This window comes from Notamacropus eugenii, chromosome 4 (genome assembly GCF_028372415.1).
Source record: "Notamacropus eugenii isolate mMacEug1 chromosome 4, mMacEug1.pri_v2, whole genome shotgun sequence".
Lineage (NCBI taxonomy): Eukaryota > Metazoa > Chordata > Mammalia > Diprotodontia > Macropodidae > Notamacropus > Notamacropus eugenii.
Genome location: NC_092875.1, coordinates 320,381,981 through 320,399,655, shown reverse-complemented (window position 1 = coordinate 320,399,655; position 17,675 = coordinate 320,381,981). Strand labels below are relative to the sequence as shown.

The following is a 17,675-nucleotide window of genomic DNA, read 5'->3' as shown; positions in this document are numbered from 1 at the left end:
GTACCATGCTATCTGTTGCATGCATGTAGTAGGTACTTAATGAATTACCATAGGCTCATAGTTTGAATTAGATTGAAAGGGACCTTAGACATTGAGCTTAAACAGGGCAACCAAAGCCCAGAGAAGGGAAATTAATTGCCCAAGATCACATGCTTGCCCATATTCAAAAATTCCTTTTTGCATCCTAAAAGTAGGGAATAAAATATATTTCCCAGCTCTAAAATATATTTTCATAAGTCACTGATTTCCCTAACTCCCTTTAGCTATACTGTTATTCTCATCTCATCATGGCTGAGAAGTCACACAAGTCACACAAGAAGAAAGGGATCTGAGAAAATGGAGTCCTTTCTAAATCATGCTTCTAATGCTAGAATCCCCTTTCCAGCTCCCCATTTTGTCTTTCCTCTATTAGTATGTAAGCTTCCTGAAGGCAGAGACTGCCTTGTTTCCTTGTGCTTGTATTCCAAGTGTTTAACACAGTGCCTGGCAACACTGAATGAATGCTTTATCTATGTATTCTCTCTCTCCTTCTCTCTTCACCCTCTCGATCTCTAAATTTATGCTTATTAAACAGAGAAGAAGCTAGACAGATTTTGTTGTTTTCTGCAGAAATTTCTGGCATGAACCATCAGCCAGAATCATGATTTAAATATCTGGGTAGGATTTAAGAGGATAAGATTCTTATGTAGATGACATGTTGTATACATTTATCATGAATTTCTTCCTAAATAAGTAGTGTTTATTAGGATGTTGCATTTATATTCAAAACAGTGAGTTGTTGCTTTGAATAACATTTGTCCAAAATAAATCTCTGTTGTAAACATTCTCATTTTGATGGAAGATGTGATTACCATAAGGAGGAACTATGCTCAGTCCTCAACCAAGTTTGGCATCCTTATTAATGCCTATAAATCATGTGTAATGCCAGAGCATCCTTGTGAAGACATTAATTCAAGAAAAGGAAAATTATAGCATCCATTTAATGCCTCAGCCGATCTAAGTGAGAGGGCTTGCAGAAGGCATAGGGTCATAGAGAAGGAGAATCCTTCTCAGGCATTTCAGAGTACTAAGGCATGCTTATTATTGGGGATAAGGAGAGGGACTGGGATTTCACTGGGCATGGGTTACTCTGAGGGGAGGGTCTCCTACTCTTGCAAGTTGACACCCTCTCTGCAACTTATAGTCTTAGTTGTCTAGAGCACTTAGAGGCTCAGTGATTTGTCAAGATTCACAAAGCCAGTATGTGTCAGAGGTGGGATATAAACCCATATCTTCCTGACTAACTCTCTATCCATTACCCTACATTGCCTCTCAAGTTTCTTAAAGACCATGCCTCTTTTTTTTTTTTTTTTAAAGAAGCCATTCTTTGCCTCATTTTTATTAAGCCTTAATCACTAAATGGCTGCTGCTTTAGTCAAACTGGGACCTGTCAAGGTCCCCCACTGCATCCTGGGGCATCTTGTCCTGATCCATATCTGGCCACTGGACCCAGATGGCCCTGGAAGAAAGAGGCTGGTGACTTTGCATGGCCCTCCCTCACTTAGAGCCAATTTAATCACCTTCCTGATGTCAAATGCAAAGACCATGCCTTCAGTACATTTTAAAATACTTTCCCATACATTATCTCATTGAATCTCATACTACTCTGACAGGATAAGGTGTATAGTATTTTATATTTTTCATGGATGAAGAAATAGAGTTTGATTTCATGATTTCATTGGTATTAGGTACTTCCAAAGGAAGAATCTTCCTTTACCAATGTGTGGTGGGACCTTCTCTGTAACTTAAAGTCTTAAAGAGTTGCCTAGAGGAGATGATCAGTCACCCAACCAGTAGGTGTTAATGGTGTTAATTGGATCTTGAACCCAGGTCTTCCTGGCTTGCCCAGGGTCACACACAGAGGATAACTGAGGTTTTCAAAAGACACCCACTTAAGCTCCCATATTTCTGGTCCATTCTTCATATCATAGTACCTAATGGCACTGTCATATCCAGGGCCAACTCTGAAATAAGTGAATTTTATCTACCCTCCTTCAACACTATTCTCTCCCTCCCAACCCCTTCCTGCCCCTTCTGGTAACTAGTATGCTCAGGCTATTCCTCAGCTGCTTAAAGCCTGTACAGTGGCTGGTTGTCAGATGTTGCCTGGCTCTCCGCTTCTGCATTCCCCAGCTCTAGCTACGAGTGCTTGCTTGCTCTCCTGTTATAGGCTGAGGGGGAGCCCCTCTTTGAGAAGCAAACAGTTCCAACTCTGGTCAACAAGGGAACATACATGAAAAGTATATAAGAAACCCATGAGTCAGGAAGTAGGGTTTTGGGAGGTGTCTCAGGATAAGGGTCACCTGCTTGCTACTGGTATATTTCATGTACTATGGGGAGCTGCTGGTTTCTGACTTCCTAGCTCTTTGACCATCTGCCTTATGATATTGCTTCAGCTTCTGTAGTTCTTCCAGGTTTTGACTGTTTGTGTGGAGTTTGGACTTGTCTTACTCTGTCTTCTAGTTTCTGTATCACATCCATTAGAATGTGAGTTCCTTGAGGACTGAGGTTCATGTTTTTGCCTTTTTTGGTATCCCTAGTTAGCACTGTGCCTGGCATGTAGTAATCACTCAGTAAGGATGATGTTTTCTCAATTCTAGCCCTCCTTCTTGGACATGGCATCTGCCACCTGGCATGACAGTGTACAGAGACTGCAGATGCCTCTAGCTTAGCATCTCTGGCCTGCCCTCACTCCCAGAAATCCCCCTGTGATTTCCATGCTTGAGCCTAGGACTCTAACTCTAGCTATATTGCTCTGACCTGGGAAACACCCTCTTTCTTGGTCATTTAGAACCCAGATGTTTGTTGAACTTCCTCCCTCCATTATCAGGTAGAGAGAACACTTTGCCACTTGGTTCTCCTGAGCCCTGGAAATCTGAACCTTCTGAAGCAACTTCAGAGAATTTGGAACATGTTCTTTATGTTGAGGTGTTTTCAGAGACTTACCAACTTCTCCTTGAATCTCAGAAAACATGTCCTGCTTTCCCTGAGCTCCAGAAATCTGGGACCTGTTGGATTCAACAAGATATAGTAAGCACCTACTATATGATAAGCACCAGTAGTACAAAGAGGAAAATAGAATTACTGATCTGAAGGAAAATGTAATCACTGAAGCCTGGTCTAGTGCTTCTCTCTCTTTCTCTCTCTCTTTCTCCCTCTCTCCCTCTCTAACTCTCTCTACCTGTATCTCTCTCTCGTCTCTCTCTCTGCCCTTCTTTCCCTCCTTTTCTTCTCTCTTCTCTCTCTCTTTCTCTCACTTTCTCTGTCTCTCCCTTCTTGTTCTCTCCCTCTGTCTCTGTATCTCCTGCACCACTTAGCTGCTGCAGTGCATCAGGCAGGTCCATGCAGATTCTATCAACTTCATTAAAGGGCCCATTCTGGTGCCAATGGAAATGGCCACTTTAACCTCCAAGGAATTAGCATTACCTTTTGGAAGTATCTATCTTCCTTTCCCTCAAAGCCAGTATCTCGTGCTCAAATTCCCAAGAACCCAAAACCTTCTTCAGCCTCTCATGAGAGAGGGAGTAGGGCCAGAGCTCTTGGTATGAACTTCAGAGCTTACTGTCATAGTTCAGCATTTCCACCAGAGCACCTTGTAATGGCCACATTTTTGTGTAAGAACACCAGAATTGTGGCCTCAGAGCCCACCTCACTGATCCAGACCCCAGGATCACCTCAGAGTCCCTTATAGAGATTAGAATGCAGATACTTGTTCACATCCATTGAGTTCATTTATTGAGAAATGTCATTCTAATGAAATTGTGAACCATGTAAGTAGTTTTGGATATAAATGGGGCTATAATTATGAAACAGGGAATAATGTAGTTGCTTCCTTTTCTTTTCTCACTCTTTACCTCCCCAATTCCATTAGTGAAATTGATTTTCCTTGTTCATCCAATATCCATCCTCATGTTATTAGCCATTTGCCCTGGTAGAAATAGTAAAACTGATGAGACAATTGTATCCATGTCTGTATTTTTACACATCCCTTTTTAAAATTATCTATCATGAACTCAATCATGAACAAACATGAACATTTCAGTTTGCAGAGAAAAACAAAAAAAGAGGATTGTATATGTTTTTTAAAAAAACACATTTATTAAATTTAACATGGTATTGGCAAAATTTTCCCATTTGTATTTCCTTAATGGACTTCTTGTGTTTTCTAAATATGTACTTTAAAAAAAATTCATTTAAAAAATTTTCAGTTCTAAGGTCTCTCCCTCCTTCTTGCCTCTCCTCTACCCATTGAAAAGGCAAGCAATATGATGTCTATTATACATGGAAAGTCATGCAAAATATATATTTTTTTATTCTACTACACACTTTTTAAATGGTTTATTGATAGAATTTTGTGTCTGTCATTACCCACTTACTCATTCCACCCTTCCTGGACAGACCCTTTGTAACAAATAATAAACATATTTAAGTAAAAGATTTTGACACATTGACCATGTCTGGAACTGTCTCTCATTCTGCAATTCTAGTCCTTCACTTCTCTGTGAAGAGGGAGGAAGTATATTTCAGTATCAGCTTCCTGGAGTCATGAGTTGTCCCCACCCTTTTATTCCTGAACCTGATTCTAAGTAAACTTTATTAGCAACATATTAAAGTAGCCACCACATTTGCCAGCAGCTCAGTTACCCTAACTAGAATAGAAGGATGATTACTTAGGAAAGCAATAAAGCCAGCTACTGTTTTTGTAAGCGATATGTTAGAGGGTAGTTGAGATAAAAAAACAGCATCTCTATCTGATGGAGAGATTCAAATGGAAAACAAGGGCTTCATCATCCTTAGGGGAGATGTCTTTCCTCATCCTGTCAATGACAGGAAACAATTCCAATTCTAAGACTGTCCTAAGTCAGTCCTAAGACTGTCCAAGTCATTAGCCAAATTGATTATACTCAACAACTTTGATCAGTGATAAAGAATCTGAAATTATTTAGGGGGAAAAAAAGAGATAGGGATAGTGCTTGGAACCTGTTGTTTCCCTACCTGATTTGGGAGATAGGATTTCTAATAGAAAGAAACAGAACAAGACATAGAGCCAAAATCTGTGGATTTTGGATAAACATCTGTGGATGTTTATCAGTGTAAGGAATGTTAGGAACATTCTTTTTTTTAAAAAATTTATTTTATTTTTAATTTGTGGAATAAAACAAGCATTTCTATTATAGTATAGTAAAAAAGATGATTGCACATGGAATTGCAAATCTTCTACATACAGCTTGCTCTTCCTCTTAAGTATAGGATAAAGAATGTCTTATCAACTTCTATGCTTCTTTATTCCTCTGCACTAGTTAAATTGACCTACTTATGTGCATCTTCCTGTGGACGCAGGTCTAGCCATGTCTGGATATTCATTCTGGCCTGGTCTTCCTCCCTTGACTGGGTATCAGGCTCCATGCTTGCTCCTGGTAGTGTATTAGCTGACTCTTACTGTGCTCAGTCCATTCCACACTGCAAAGTATGGACTATTTACATGAACATTGGTTCTCCTGCTTTTCTCTGACCTCAGGTATCTGTGGTCAACTCTTTTCTGTTTGCTTGTCTGGCTTCTCTTTCTATTTAACATGTGCTGTGCTTCCCTCTTCATAATTCCTACCCTGTATTTTTGGAAACTCCTGCCACTCAGGAAACATCTCTCCTACTGAAGTCAGCCTTTCTGGGGGGGAGGGGGGGATAATATTTTATTCTCTGCACCTATTTATTCTTCTTTCCCCTTACTAACTTATTCTACTAGGTCACATTCCTAAAGGAGATGCTCCTAGTTAGCTGTCTCATTGGAAATAATTCTATAAAATCATGCAAACCTGGGTATTAGTGACATTTTATTTTAGTGTCCTGAAAAGTATTTTATTATAATCATATTGTTATTTTCTAGTAATAACACAATCAGATTTTGGGGAATTAACTTATATAAGGTTACAGAGGTTAGATATAAGATGTAAAGCTTATATGTCACCTTATAAGCACCTTATAGATAATATACAGTTCAGGGGTTCTTAACCTGAAATAATGAACTTGTATTTTTAAAAAATTTATAACTGTATTTCAATATAATTGTTTTCCTTTATAATTTTTTATGTATTTTATGCATTTAAAAACATTCTGAGAACAGATCCATAGGCTTCACCACACCATCAAAGAGTCCCTGGCACAAAAAAGTTAAACTATCTAGTTAAACTTCCTCAATGTACAGATGAAGATATTCAGGACAAGAGATGAAATTACTTCTTCAGGGTCAGCTGGTAGTTAGCAGAGAGCCCAGATTCTCTGATTTCAAATCTGATATTCTTCCCATTACATCATGCTGATGACTGTATTTATGTAGATTTATAGTCTCTATCTGGGGATCAAGAGTTGACCTTGGAGTCAGGAAAACTTGGGTTCAAGTTTTGCTTCTCACAAATACTGGCTTTATAATTCTGGGCAAGTCACTTGACCACTATGTGCCCCTAGGCAACTCTCTAATACTAAAAGTTGCCCAACAGTAGCTGATCTGTATTTGTGAATAACAGGTTGCAGGTCTACTCTTTCACCCTCCACCCCCAGAAGAAAAGAAAAAATTCTTAAACTAAAGGATCCCTAATGGGAAGAGAAAGGGAACAAAAATACATTGAGTCTACTATGTGCAGGAAACCATGCTAAGTGCTTCACATTTAATAAGAAAGGTCAGGAGGAAGATGTCCTGGGACAAAGTTACCTTCTTAGAACTCTTTAAATCTGTAGGTGGCTACCCACATTTCCTGAGTGTGCATCTGATTAGGTTTTATTCTGAGTACTTGAGCAATGCTGATCTTCCTGAACTCTCTGGATTCATCCTAAGTTGAGAACCAGTAGTCACCGTTGACATTATCCAATCCCTTTATTTTAGAAAACTGAGGTCCAGGGACCTATGGTTCATGGTTTTGCCACTAATCAGTAAGACTTAAAATGAGGATTGTAGAGAACATAGAGTCAAACTTATTTATTTTATAATTGAGGAAACTGAGGGCTGCAGTGGTTAAATGACTCATACAGGAGTACACAGCTAGTAAGTGTGACAGAATTTGAATGTAAATCCTGATCCTCTTTCCACGAGAGCATCCCACCTGTCACTTTGACTGTGATACTAGGAGCATGCCTCATACATGCTGCACTTTGGCAAACATTACTTCCTTATATAATAGCAGAAGTTCTTACTTCTACTCTGCATTTACTTTCCCCATCTTACTTCTGTACAACAAAATTAAATCAACAAATATTTTTGAGTGCCTACTATCTAGTGCATATCTTGTTTTAGTAATAATGGAAATAAACCACATTCATATGAGGAATGTGATGCCTTAAGGGTTTGCAAAACACTTTCAAATCTTCAAAGAGCCTGTCGGCCTTCAAAGAACTTTAATTATTGTGAAAGACAGACAAGTGAAAGATTAATTTTATAGGATTTAAAGAAATTCAAGATTGCAGTGGAAAAAGTATATTAACAGTATGCAACAAAAATTTATTAAGCACAAACTATGTGTAAAGCTCTATACTATGTAAAGAATACAAAGAAAAAACAATATCAGCCCTGAATTCAAGGTTACATGCTATGGCAGGGTATATGTGTGCAAAGTAGTGCATTGTTAGTTGCCAGATAAATTGTACAGATAATCATTACTGGAAGAGCTGAGAGGAGAGAGAGCACTCTACTTTTAGTCAATGATGACTTTACAAAAGAGAGCAATTATGAAAGATGGGGAAGATTTGGAGGGGTGAGGAGAGAGAATGCTAGTTTAAGTGTAGAGTTTCTAAATAGACTCCATTAAATTTGCCTCAACAATATGGATGACGTATATTCTCTTTTCTCTCGGGATTTCTTTGAGAGGGAGGAGAGGAAAAAATATATCTCATAATGTGTGCACTTTCAGTGTTTTTGGGAAACCATTTGGACTTGTGTCTTTGTTTTCCCTTTTCCTTTCAGCATGGTGTTATTGCTACAGAAGATGAAGAGTATTTTATTGAGCCTTTAAGGAATGCTACAGAAGATTCTAAACACTTTAGTTATGAGAATGGCCACCCTCATGTTGTTTACAAAAAGTCTACCCTTCAACAAAGGCATCTATATGATAACTCACATTGTGGTGTTTCAGGTAAGCAAGCATTTAGAAATATAGATGATGATCACTTCCTCCTTTGTTTAACTAATATTGGTTAGATGAGTGACTATAGCTTTATTTTAGTGTCCCACAAAGTATTTGAGTATAATCATAAGGGATCATTTTATAACAACAACAGACATGACAGAATTTTTAGGAATTAATTTATCTAAGAGTACATAGAGCCTATAGAAAGACAAGTATAAAACTATAATGACCAAAATAAAGGAGAACCTAATTAATTGAAAAGACATTCCAAATGCATTAATTGGTCAGATTGATGTAAAAAAATGGCAGTGCTACCCAAATTAATTTATGTATTTAATGTATTGTCAGTCCAAGTGCCAAAGAACTTCTTTATGGAATTAGATAAAATTAAAATCAAATTTATATGGAATCACAGTGGGTCATATATTGAACCCTTTAAAAAGTACTGCTGTCTATTTACTCTTGGAAAATAGCCCTTTTTGCATTGAACTGAAAATTACGAGAAGATTTACATCTTGGGTGACATATAGAAGATGCTTAGTGAGAATTTCAGAGTATGTATGTAAAACTCTGTGACACAAATCACTGGGGACTCAGGTTTGAGTGATCAGATTTCTTTACAGACCTGAGTGGGAAGTCTTGTTTTATTCATGTTTTGGGACATACTTGTAATACACATAGGAGTTGATTTCTATTCTATTACCATGCCAAGGCAAGGGTGTGTTGAGTAACTTAAATGTACTCAGGCCATCCTAGTACATCAAGCAGAATGTGAGGGATCAGCTAGGAAGGGCCCAAGGATTAGGCAGGTATTCAAGATCAGAGCAGAAATGAGCCAGAGAAATCTTAAATTGTTTGTGAAGATCCCAGATATCAAGATATGGGTAAGCATCCAGAAGGTCAGTGGCAGCAGTGACAGAAACAATGAAGTGAGTCTATTCTTCTTTATGTGTGTTTGCCCTCTCACTCATATTTATGTGTCTGGATGGCCATGAGTGGCCATGTAGAACCCCCTGCTCTAAATCTATGATTTGATCTTATGCTAAATATGCAGAGGCAGGAACTGTAGGCACAGGAAAAAGCTGAGGCCTATAAATATACTTGGATTCTGATGAACAAAGGAGAAAGGGGCTAGGACTATCGAGAGTTCTTCACAATGCCACCCCTCCTGCTAGATAGTTTTTCTGTAGTTTGGGGAGACAATTTTGTTGGGCTAGGTGCCGTGGAGTTCCTAGGCATTTGCTGGAGTATCTGCTTGTGTCATGAGGTCCCAGGATGTTTGGGTTTTTTTTTAGTGCTACCAGTGGTGTGTTGGTAGAGATCAGTAAATATTCAGTGTGAGCATTTACACCTTGGAAACTGGCAAAAGCTACAAATCAGAATTTGGTTTATTATTATTATTTTTTGATTGCCTTGGCTTAAGAAAGTGATGCAGAAAATATTAATAATGTAGATTAAACTTTAAAAGTGTGTCATGCATACTTTTTTTCTTGGAGAGACAGTTGTTAAAATTTTGCCAGCACATGACTGTATCCCTTCTTCAAGTTGGTGAGAGAGTACAAATGATCTCATGTCCTCTGAGGGTTAAAAATTCTTCAAACATTGTAGACTTTCTGTAAACTGTATTCTTTGATCTAGGAAGGAATTGTCCCAGTAGATCTTGCATTAGGAAACATGGAACAGTAGATGATTTTGAAGAAATCAATTTACATATTTAAGAGCTTAAAACTCTTTAAACTTAAAAAGATGTTATGTAGTTGGAAAGGGACTATAACTTCTATTATCAGCATGTTCTAAAGGTAGGTTGATATGATGGTGATTCAGGAACAGCTGTAACTTTTTTCTTTAGGGTCATGCTGGATCTTGGCATTTTTTTCATTTTTCTCTAGCTGATGGGGCTCTTTTGTGTGAATAGATGGTAGGCATCTGGTCTTGCAGGTGTCAATATGGGCTAGTGGTGACAGGATACACTCATCCTCCTGACTTTGCCCTTGGCTAGGGCTAGGGATGAGGATGGAATCTGGAATGGAGCTAAAATTATTAAATATTTATTTAAGCTATATGTTTATAGCTTAATTTCCCTGGTTGGGGGAATAAGGAAAGGACTTATTTAGGAGGCTCCCACTCAGGCATGGGCTAGAAGCATCTGAGTTTGGTAATGAATCAGAGTCATGGATATAAGGTGCCCATCTGAGTAACCAAATGCAATATCGAGCTTAAAAGTAGCTTCAGTAGTTAAAACAGAGTGTGTGGTGATATGTGAACACATATGGTCCATGAAAAGGCAGCAGAATTAAATTCTGAAATAGCAATGAAGGCCTGCCTTCTGTAAGAGTTTTGCTCCATTTGCTGCATTCAACTTATTTCAGGCTTATGTTTATTTTTATGGGATCCTTTCCCTTAGCTTCCTCCAAATTCACTGCAGCTGGACAGCTCCCATCACTGCTTGCATTACTGTCCATGGATAAAAGCCATAACTGACCTACAAGGGACTATACTGACTTAAAATATGTGCGTGGTGGCAGTGGGTGGTTACATTCAAATTCAGCTAGTGATAATAGAGAAAGCCATTTGTTTTTTTTTTCTGGTACCCCAGAAAACCCCTGAAGGTCTGGCTTACCCACATTTTTTGGAGGGAAAACTAAATGGTTTAGTTTCCCAAAAGCCTTTTTCCAAAGAGAGTAAATTAGAAACTGTGGTCTGAGAGATGGTTTGGAGGAAACTTTACTATAGGAAGAGGTAATCTTGAAGGAGTAGTACTATCTGGAGGGTGTAGGGTAAGATTGTAGGTTGGAGGTCTTGCAAGAATTTGAAGTGGGCCTTATATGCTGACAACTACTAAGGTAATGCTATAAAGTTGTTATGAAGGGAGGTCAAGAAGAGGGAATCTAGAAGTTCAGGTGACTCAAGACAATGACAGTGGCAAAAAACCATGAAAGTGATCCAGGAGTCCCTTTTAAATTTTTTAATTAAATATTTCCTTAAAACCAAGATCAATGTAATCAACAAAACTTTAAACAAGTACTTACATATGAATGAAAACATTTCTTAAAATTTTTTTTATCTTTTGTTTTCATATTACCTTCATTTTCAAATATATCCTTTCCCCCACCAAGCCCAGACAGCCATTTTATTATAAAAAAAATAAAATAAAGAGGAGAGTGAACTGAATCCAACAGTGTAAGCATTGTTCAACACCCACATGACTTCACCTCTGCAAAGAAGGGAGAAACATGAATTTTCTCATCTCTTCTTTGTAATTACACAGTTTCAGTTCATTTGTTGTTTTTTCCATTTACAATGCTATAGTTACACACACACACACACACACACATACACACACACACACACACACAGAGTTTCCTTGGTTCCACTTACTTGACTTTTCATCAGTTCATGTAAGTCCTCATGTTTCTGTATTCTTCATGCTCATAATTTCTTATAGCACAGTAATATTACCTTGTGATTTGGAATGTGTGGGAAATTTATTTCTATCTTTGACCTCCTTGGTGTATATTTTTAGCAGTAGATTCTCTGGATCAAAGAGTATGATCATTTTAGTCACTTTCTTAGCTTAACTTCAAATTCCAGAACAATGACCTTTTGGTCATCTTTGCCAATTTGCTGAATGGGAGATGAAACCTCAGAGTTATTTCAGGTCATATTTATCTTCTTAGTGTTTGGGGGAATTCATTCCTATGGTTGTTAATAGTTTTCAATTTTTTTGATAACTGTTCATCTCTTTTAACCCCTTTATCTATTGGGAAAATGCTTTTGAACTTATATATTTGTTTGCTGTGTCTCTTGGTCACCAGATACTTAACAGAGATATTTGATACAAAACTTTCCCCCCAAAAGCATCTATTTTGTTCATACAGAAGCTTTTCAATTTCATGTAATTGAAATGATCTATTTCATCTTTTGTAATTGCTTTTAATCATTTCTGTATCAAGAAGTTTCCCTTAGACATATCCATGGGAGACACCTGATCTGTTTCTCTTCTAATTTTTTAAAATAGTTATGACCTGTAGTATTCAGGTCAGAAACTCATCTTAATCTTTTTGTGGTATGTGATACAAAAAATTGGTATAAACTTAATTTCTGCCAAACCCCTTGCCAAATTTTCCAGTAGTGCTCATCAAAAATAGAGTTCTTTCAACAGTAATTTATATCCTTGGATTTATCAGTTGCTGGTTATATTGAGTCAAGTTGTTTCTAATTCTTCCTTATCTAGTCATTTGCACTAATATGCTTTCCTGTTTTTTTAAACCATTACCAAATAATTTTGATAATTATTGCTTTATTGTATAATTTGGATTCTAGAGATCCTTTTCCTCCTTCATTCCTTTTTTTTTCCTAATGCAGGAATTTCAAAGCTTTGGAGTCTCTTAAACTTTTAGTCACTCCCACTGAGTTCCCATCAGTATTCCTGGCACATTCATTCTTATTCTTTTTTCCTCTTATCTGACTGTAGTTAGTTGAACTCCATTCTTCTGGTTCTATTTTTTTCTTCTTCCTATCACATTGAAAGGACATTCCAGATCTCTTTATAGTTTCATAGTCTTAAATGCATTATAGTCTCCCATTATATTACAGATTTATTTAGCCATTCTGCTATTGTTGGAACTTAGGTTGTTTTCAGGGTATTTTTTGCAATTACATATCATGCTGCTATGACAACCTTTGAACATAGGAGTCTTTTTTGTTTGTTTGTTTTGACAGTAATTTCATGGTACGTTTCCAACAACAAAATAAGTAAGTCAAAGGGTATGATTATTTTTGTATTCTTACTTTGCCATATCTGGTCTCTTTTAGATTTCTTACTGGGCATTGTTGACCTTAGACCTTTAGGAGTACACAAGGGATAGCAGAAAGAGAGTGAAAGAGCCCCACAAGTATGCCTTGATTCTGGCTAGGGCAGAGAGAGAAAAGCCAAGGTCTTCCATTTCATTTGAGCAGTCAGCATGTCTTAGGTTTTATGTGCAGCATAATTGTAATTAAGGTGTCACTTAACCTGATTCAGTAACGGTGACTCTTAACCCTGATTCTGCAAGTGTGTTTCTCCAAGGCCTTTTTCAAAATCCTTATTAACTTTAATATGAAAATGTATATATGTGTGTATCTATGTATACATACATAGATACACACATTTATACGTACTATCTATCTATCTGTCATCTATCCACCTATCAATCTCATACTCCACTTTTTAAGAAGCTATGGGAATGTCAGAAAATTAGTAGTATAAGGTATGATATTTCTCCAAAGTTGGAAATCACAGCATTAAGGATTGTTTACTTTTCTGGACTTCAGATTTGGCCATATATAGAAAATGCTTAATAAACATTTGTTGAACACTTGACTGAAATGATTATGTCTGGACTATTTTGTTTGCCAAAATGAACAATAATACTTTTTGTTATAGCCAAGATCTGGAAACAAAATAGGTGCCCCATAATTGGGAAGGAACTGAAAAAATATGGTATGCAAGTGTAATAAAATATTATTGTACCATAAGAAATTACAAATATGAAGAATTTAGAAAAACATGTAAATACTTATATGAACTGATTTGTGTGAAGTGAGCAGAATCAAGAAAACAGTATGCATAGAGACTAAAAATGCACTTGAAAAGAACAATAAAGCAAAGTCTAATGCTGTTTAATTATGGGCAGTCTTAGCTCTGAAGAATCATAACAATGATAATGATAGCCAACATTGATACAGCTCTTTAAGGTTTGCAAAGCCCTTTACATGTATCATCACATGTGACCCTTACAACAGCCCAGTTAGGTAGATGCTACCCATTTTATAGATGAGGAAACAGGCTGAGAAATGTTAAGCAACTTGCCCAGGGTCACATAAAAATAACTGAGACAGGATTCAAACTCAGGTCTTGACTCTAATTTTAGGACTCTGTTGACTATACCATTCTGCCCTATGACAGAAGAGATGAGAGGAAAGGTAGCCTGCTTTCTTTTGTTGGAGAGGTGGGAGGTATTGGTATGTAGTGTTGTATACACTGTTGGAAGTGATTGCTTTCATGGTTGATTTTGTTAAACTGTTATTGTTATTCTTTGAAGAAGGTCCACTGAGTTAGAAAGGGTATATCTGCAATTGACAGAGATATAAAAGCAAAAGGATTGTTAAAACCTAAAAGAACAAAATAAAATAAATAAAACAAGGATCTGAATGCTTCATTGCTAACTCACATCATTTTTTTCAGATGTAATAAGAAGGCCTTAATTGTGGTCCATATATACATTTTCTCACTTTGTCCACTTCCCTTCTTGTTTCCCTCCCACTCAAGTCCTCCCCTTCCAACTTCTGATTAAAAGTGCTGTCTTTCATTTTCTGCTTCACATTCCCATTCTAAAATTTGCTATGGTGAGTAAAGTAATTTTATGCCTTGAAGCCTACATTCATCACTTCTATTTTAAAAGAAAATATACATCAAAATTTTAAAATTCCAGGTCACAAAACAGTTTAACTCCTGACAAGTGAAAAGTTAACAGACCAAGATCACATGAAATAGCAGTTCTCTTTTCCAGACTTTAATATGCAGACCTTTTTTCATTAAAGTAACAGCCTGAAAATCAATTACAGACTCCAAAGATGCTCCATGAATTTTCGCCTTTCTAGAGCCAAACAGTTTTTAGGTCTTTGTCCCACCCTAAGATAAATGGTGCACATTGTCCATGCCTTATTCAGTTAGAGAACTCTGCTTGTTGAATGTACGTGACTTAAACTAAACTCAGACAAACTCATGCATTGACCCATGTACTTCTCCAAAAATATGCATGAATATGGACCAGCTTGGCCTGGGATATTCTCATTTTGTTTGGTGCAGGGATGTTAATGCCCTTCATGATCTGTATTTTGTTGCTTTCAGCTCAGAGTTAATGTAATTTTTTAACATTAAAAAACTTTTTATTATAAACTTCATGGCAATCAAAGAAAAATAGTCAAACATATAAAGTAAGGAATAAAATCTTACACAAAATCCTGAGAATTTAATGGAGTAGAAACAAACAAATCAGCAGAAAGCAAACAATTGAAACATGTTTGTTCTTTGATTCCTTCCCAAGCCTTTTTGAGATTTTAGGACTATTAGGTTTTTTTTTTAATGTAGTTGTCATTTGATAGCATTTGGTTACTTATTTTGGATAATATGTTCTAATAAACCTAGCCTAGGAGTCTATTGAGTAGTAAATGTTCCTTTTAGGTAAAATTAGTCCACAGGGAGTGAGGGAAGTGAATAGTGCCTCCTGAGCCTGGAGTCAGGAAGATCTGTGTATAAATTCAGCCCCACAGTTACTAGGCAAGTCTGTTAATCGCTGCTTACCTCAGTTTCCCCATCTGAAAAATGAAGATAATAATAGCACTTACCTGGAAGGGTTATGAGATAATAATTACAAAATGCTTAGCACAGTGGTTGGCACATAGTAAATTCTTTATAAATGTTTATTATTTAACCTCTCAGTGATTTAGCAGAGGTGTCAAACATGCAGTTTGAGATGCCAGAGTACAGCCTGAACCAGAGTAAAATGTAATTGGAAAACACTTAATAAAATAAATAAAACTCTGTTAGAACTTAGGTAATGTTGATATGGAGTTTTTTAAGTTAATACAGAGCCCATGAGAATCCTTATGTACTTGTGTAGAGGCCCCATTTCTATTTGAGTTTGACATCAGTGATCTTAGGTGCTGTTCTTAGGTGCCTTTCATCAGGTTCTTAGACTTTTTGGGGTCATGGATTCCTTTGGATATCTGGTGAAATCTATGGAGCCTGCCTAAGAATAATGTTTGTAATGTCTAAGATAGTATTCATGAAGTTACAAAAAAGACCCATTTATGTTAAAAATACAGTGACCACTAAACACGTCTCTCAACCTACACTGGAAGAATGAGGTTCCTTTCAAGTTCTTTATACCAGTGAAATCACAGATCTGGTCCATAGCCCTATTCATTTTATTGATGAGTAAATACAGTTGTAGAAAAGTGAGCAGATTGATCCAGTATACTAGAGCTGTTTAAGGAGTAGGATCAGGACTTTGAACTCTGATTGAGTTCAAAACTCTTACTGGTCCAAGTGGTATTTCCACTAAATCAAGATGCCTCCCCAAGAGTAGGCAGCTGCCCTTGTCGTATGATTCCAAGGATATCAGAAGACCTACATACCCCCAAATAGCTGTTCACTTGCTTGCTAGAGTATATGAAATTGCAATTTTCAGAGCACTTCCTTTTTGGGTGAAGCTTTGTTTTTAAAAAGTTGTGAAGATGAAATAGATTACCAGCCTGAGTTGGTGATGATGATGATAATGAAATACCTAACATTTAGCTCCTTATGAATTGTAAAGTACTTTATGCATATTATCTTATTTGATCCTCAAAGGAACTCTGAAATAAGTGGTATCAAATAGGTACTATTTGGATGAGCATACTGAGGCTAAGAGAGGTTAAACAACTTTCCTAGAGTCACACACAATAACCCTGGAAGATAAGTGCTATAATTAGCCCGATTTTACAGATGGAAATACTGAGACTGAGAGAAGTTAAGTAATCTGCCCAGAAGCATTTGAGACAGAATTTGAACTCAGTTCTTCCAGACTCCAAGTCCAGCACTGTATCCATTATACCATCTAACCACTGAAACCATATTGTAAACTGTCATCCTATTAGTACATCTTTTCACATGAGCCTGGGGCATTTCTTTAGATTAGTAAAGAATGGGACACAGGATTAGCAAACTTTGATGGGATGAGTTGGAAGAGATTATAAGTATAGAACCCTGGACGTCCTTATGAAGTAGAGAAGAGGTGCTTACCTACATGCCTACTATACTGGTTAAAAGAGAATTGGAAATCAATATAGGCAACAAGATAGTTAGAGATAATTTAGCTGCTTTTTAAAAAGTTCAGGTCTATAGGCACAGCAAAAATTATATTCCAGGTTACTAAAAGAATGCATCTCTCTTGAGCTACTGAATGAAGTCATACAAGAGTGCCAGCTAGTCATTATAAACTTGGGTTACCTAATTTCACTGGGGCCATTATTGCTTTAAGGAGATTCTTTTATTCTTTCCAGAGTTGACTCTGCTTATATTCTCCATAGGGGCTTTTCCAAAGATCTTCTTTTGTCTTTTCAGGAGCTACCCTTGTGTGCTTTACTTTCAGCATAGCCCTTTCCTGTTGTCCTAAACCATTTAAAAAAACCTTCATTTGACCCTGCTCTGCCCTCAAGCGATTGTCCTGTATTTCTTCACCCTTTCATTGTCCATCCTCTAGAAAAATTTGTCTAAACTTGCTCCCACTTCCTCACTCACTGACTTTTTAACCCCTTATTATCTGGATTCCATGCCCAACACTAAGGAAATTGGACCCCCAGAGGTGTCTAGTGATTCCTCAGATGCAAGAATTGATAAGCTAGACTTACCCACCTTCCTTCACCTTTCTATAGCTTTGACACTGCTAAGTCCTATCTTCTACACGGACATACTCTCTTCCCTTGGCTTGGGTGACA

At 37.1% G+C, this 17,675-nt stretch overlaps 1 protein-coding gene across 13 annotated transcripts in view; it reads left to right on the top strand.

The window, feature by feature from the left end:
- The window catches only part of ADAMTS6 (ADAM metallopeptidase with thrombospondin type 1 motif 6), a 343,812-nt gene that overhangs the window by 17,484 nt on the left and 308,653 nt on the right, over positions 1–17,675 (top strand). For 10 of the 13 annotated variants that reach the window (XR_011966189.1, XR_011966190.1, XM_072605071.1 and 7 more), the window contains exons 4-5: positions 3,007–3,069; positions 7,991–8,159. Coding sequence is in view for 11 of the 13 variants with exons in the window: in XM_072605071.1 (XP_072461172.1) it covers positions 3,007–3,069; positions 7,991–8,159 (232 nt within the window). In the remaining 2 variants the exon portion in view is untranslated. The remainder of the gene's footprint in view (positions 1–3,006; positions 3,070–7,990; positions 8,160–17,675) is intronic. The other 3 variants (XM_072605073.1, XM_072605072.1, XM_072605077.1) reach the window with 1 other exon arrangement.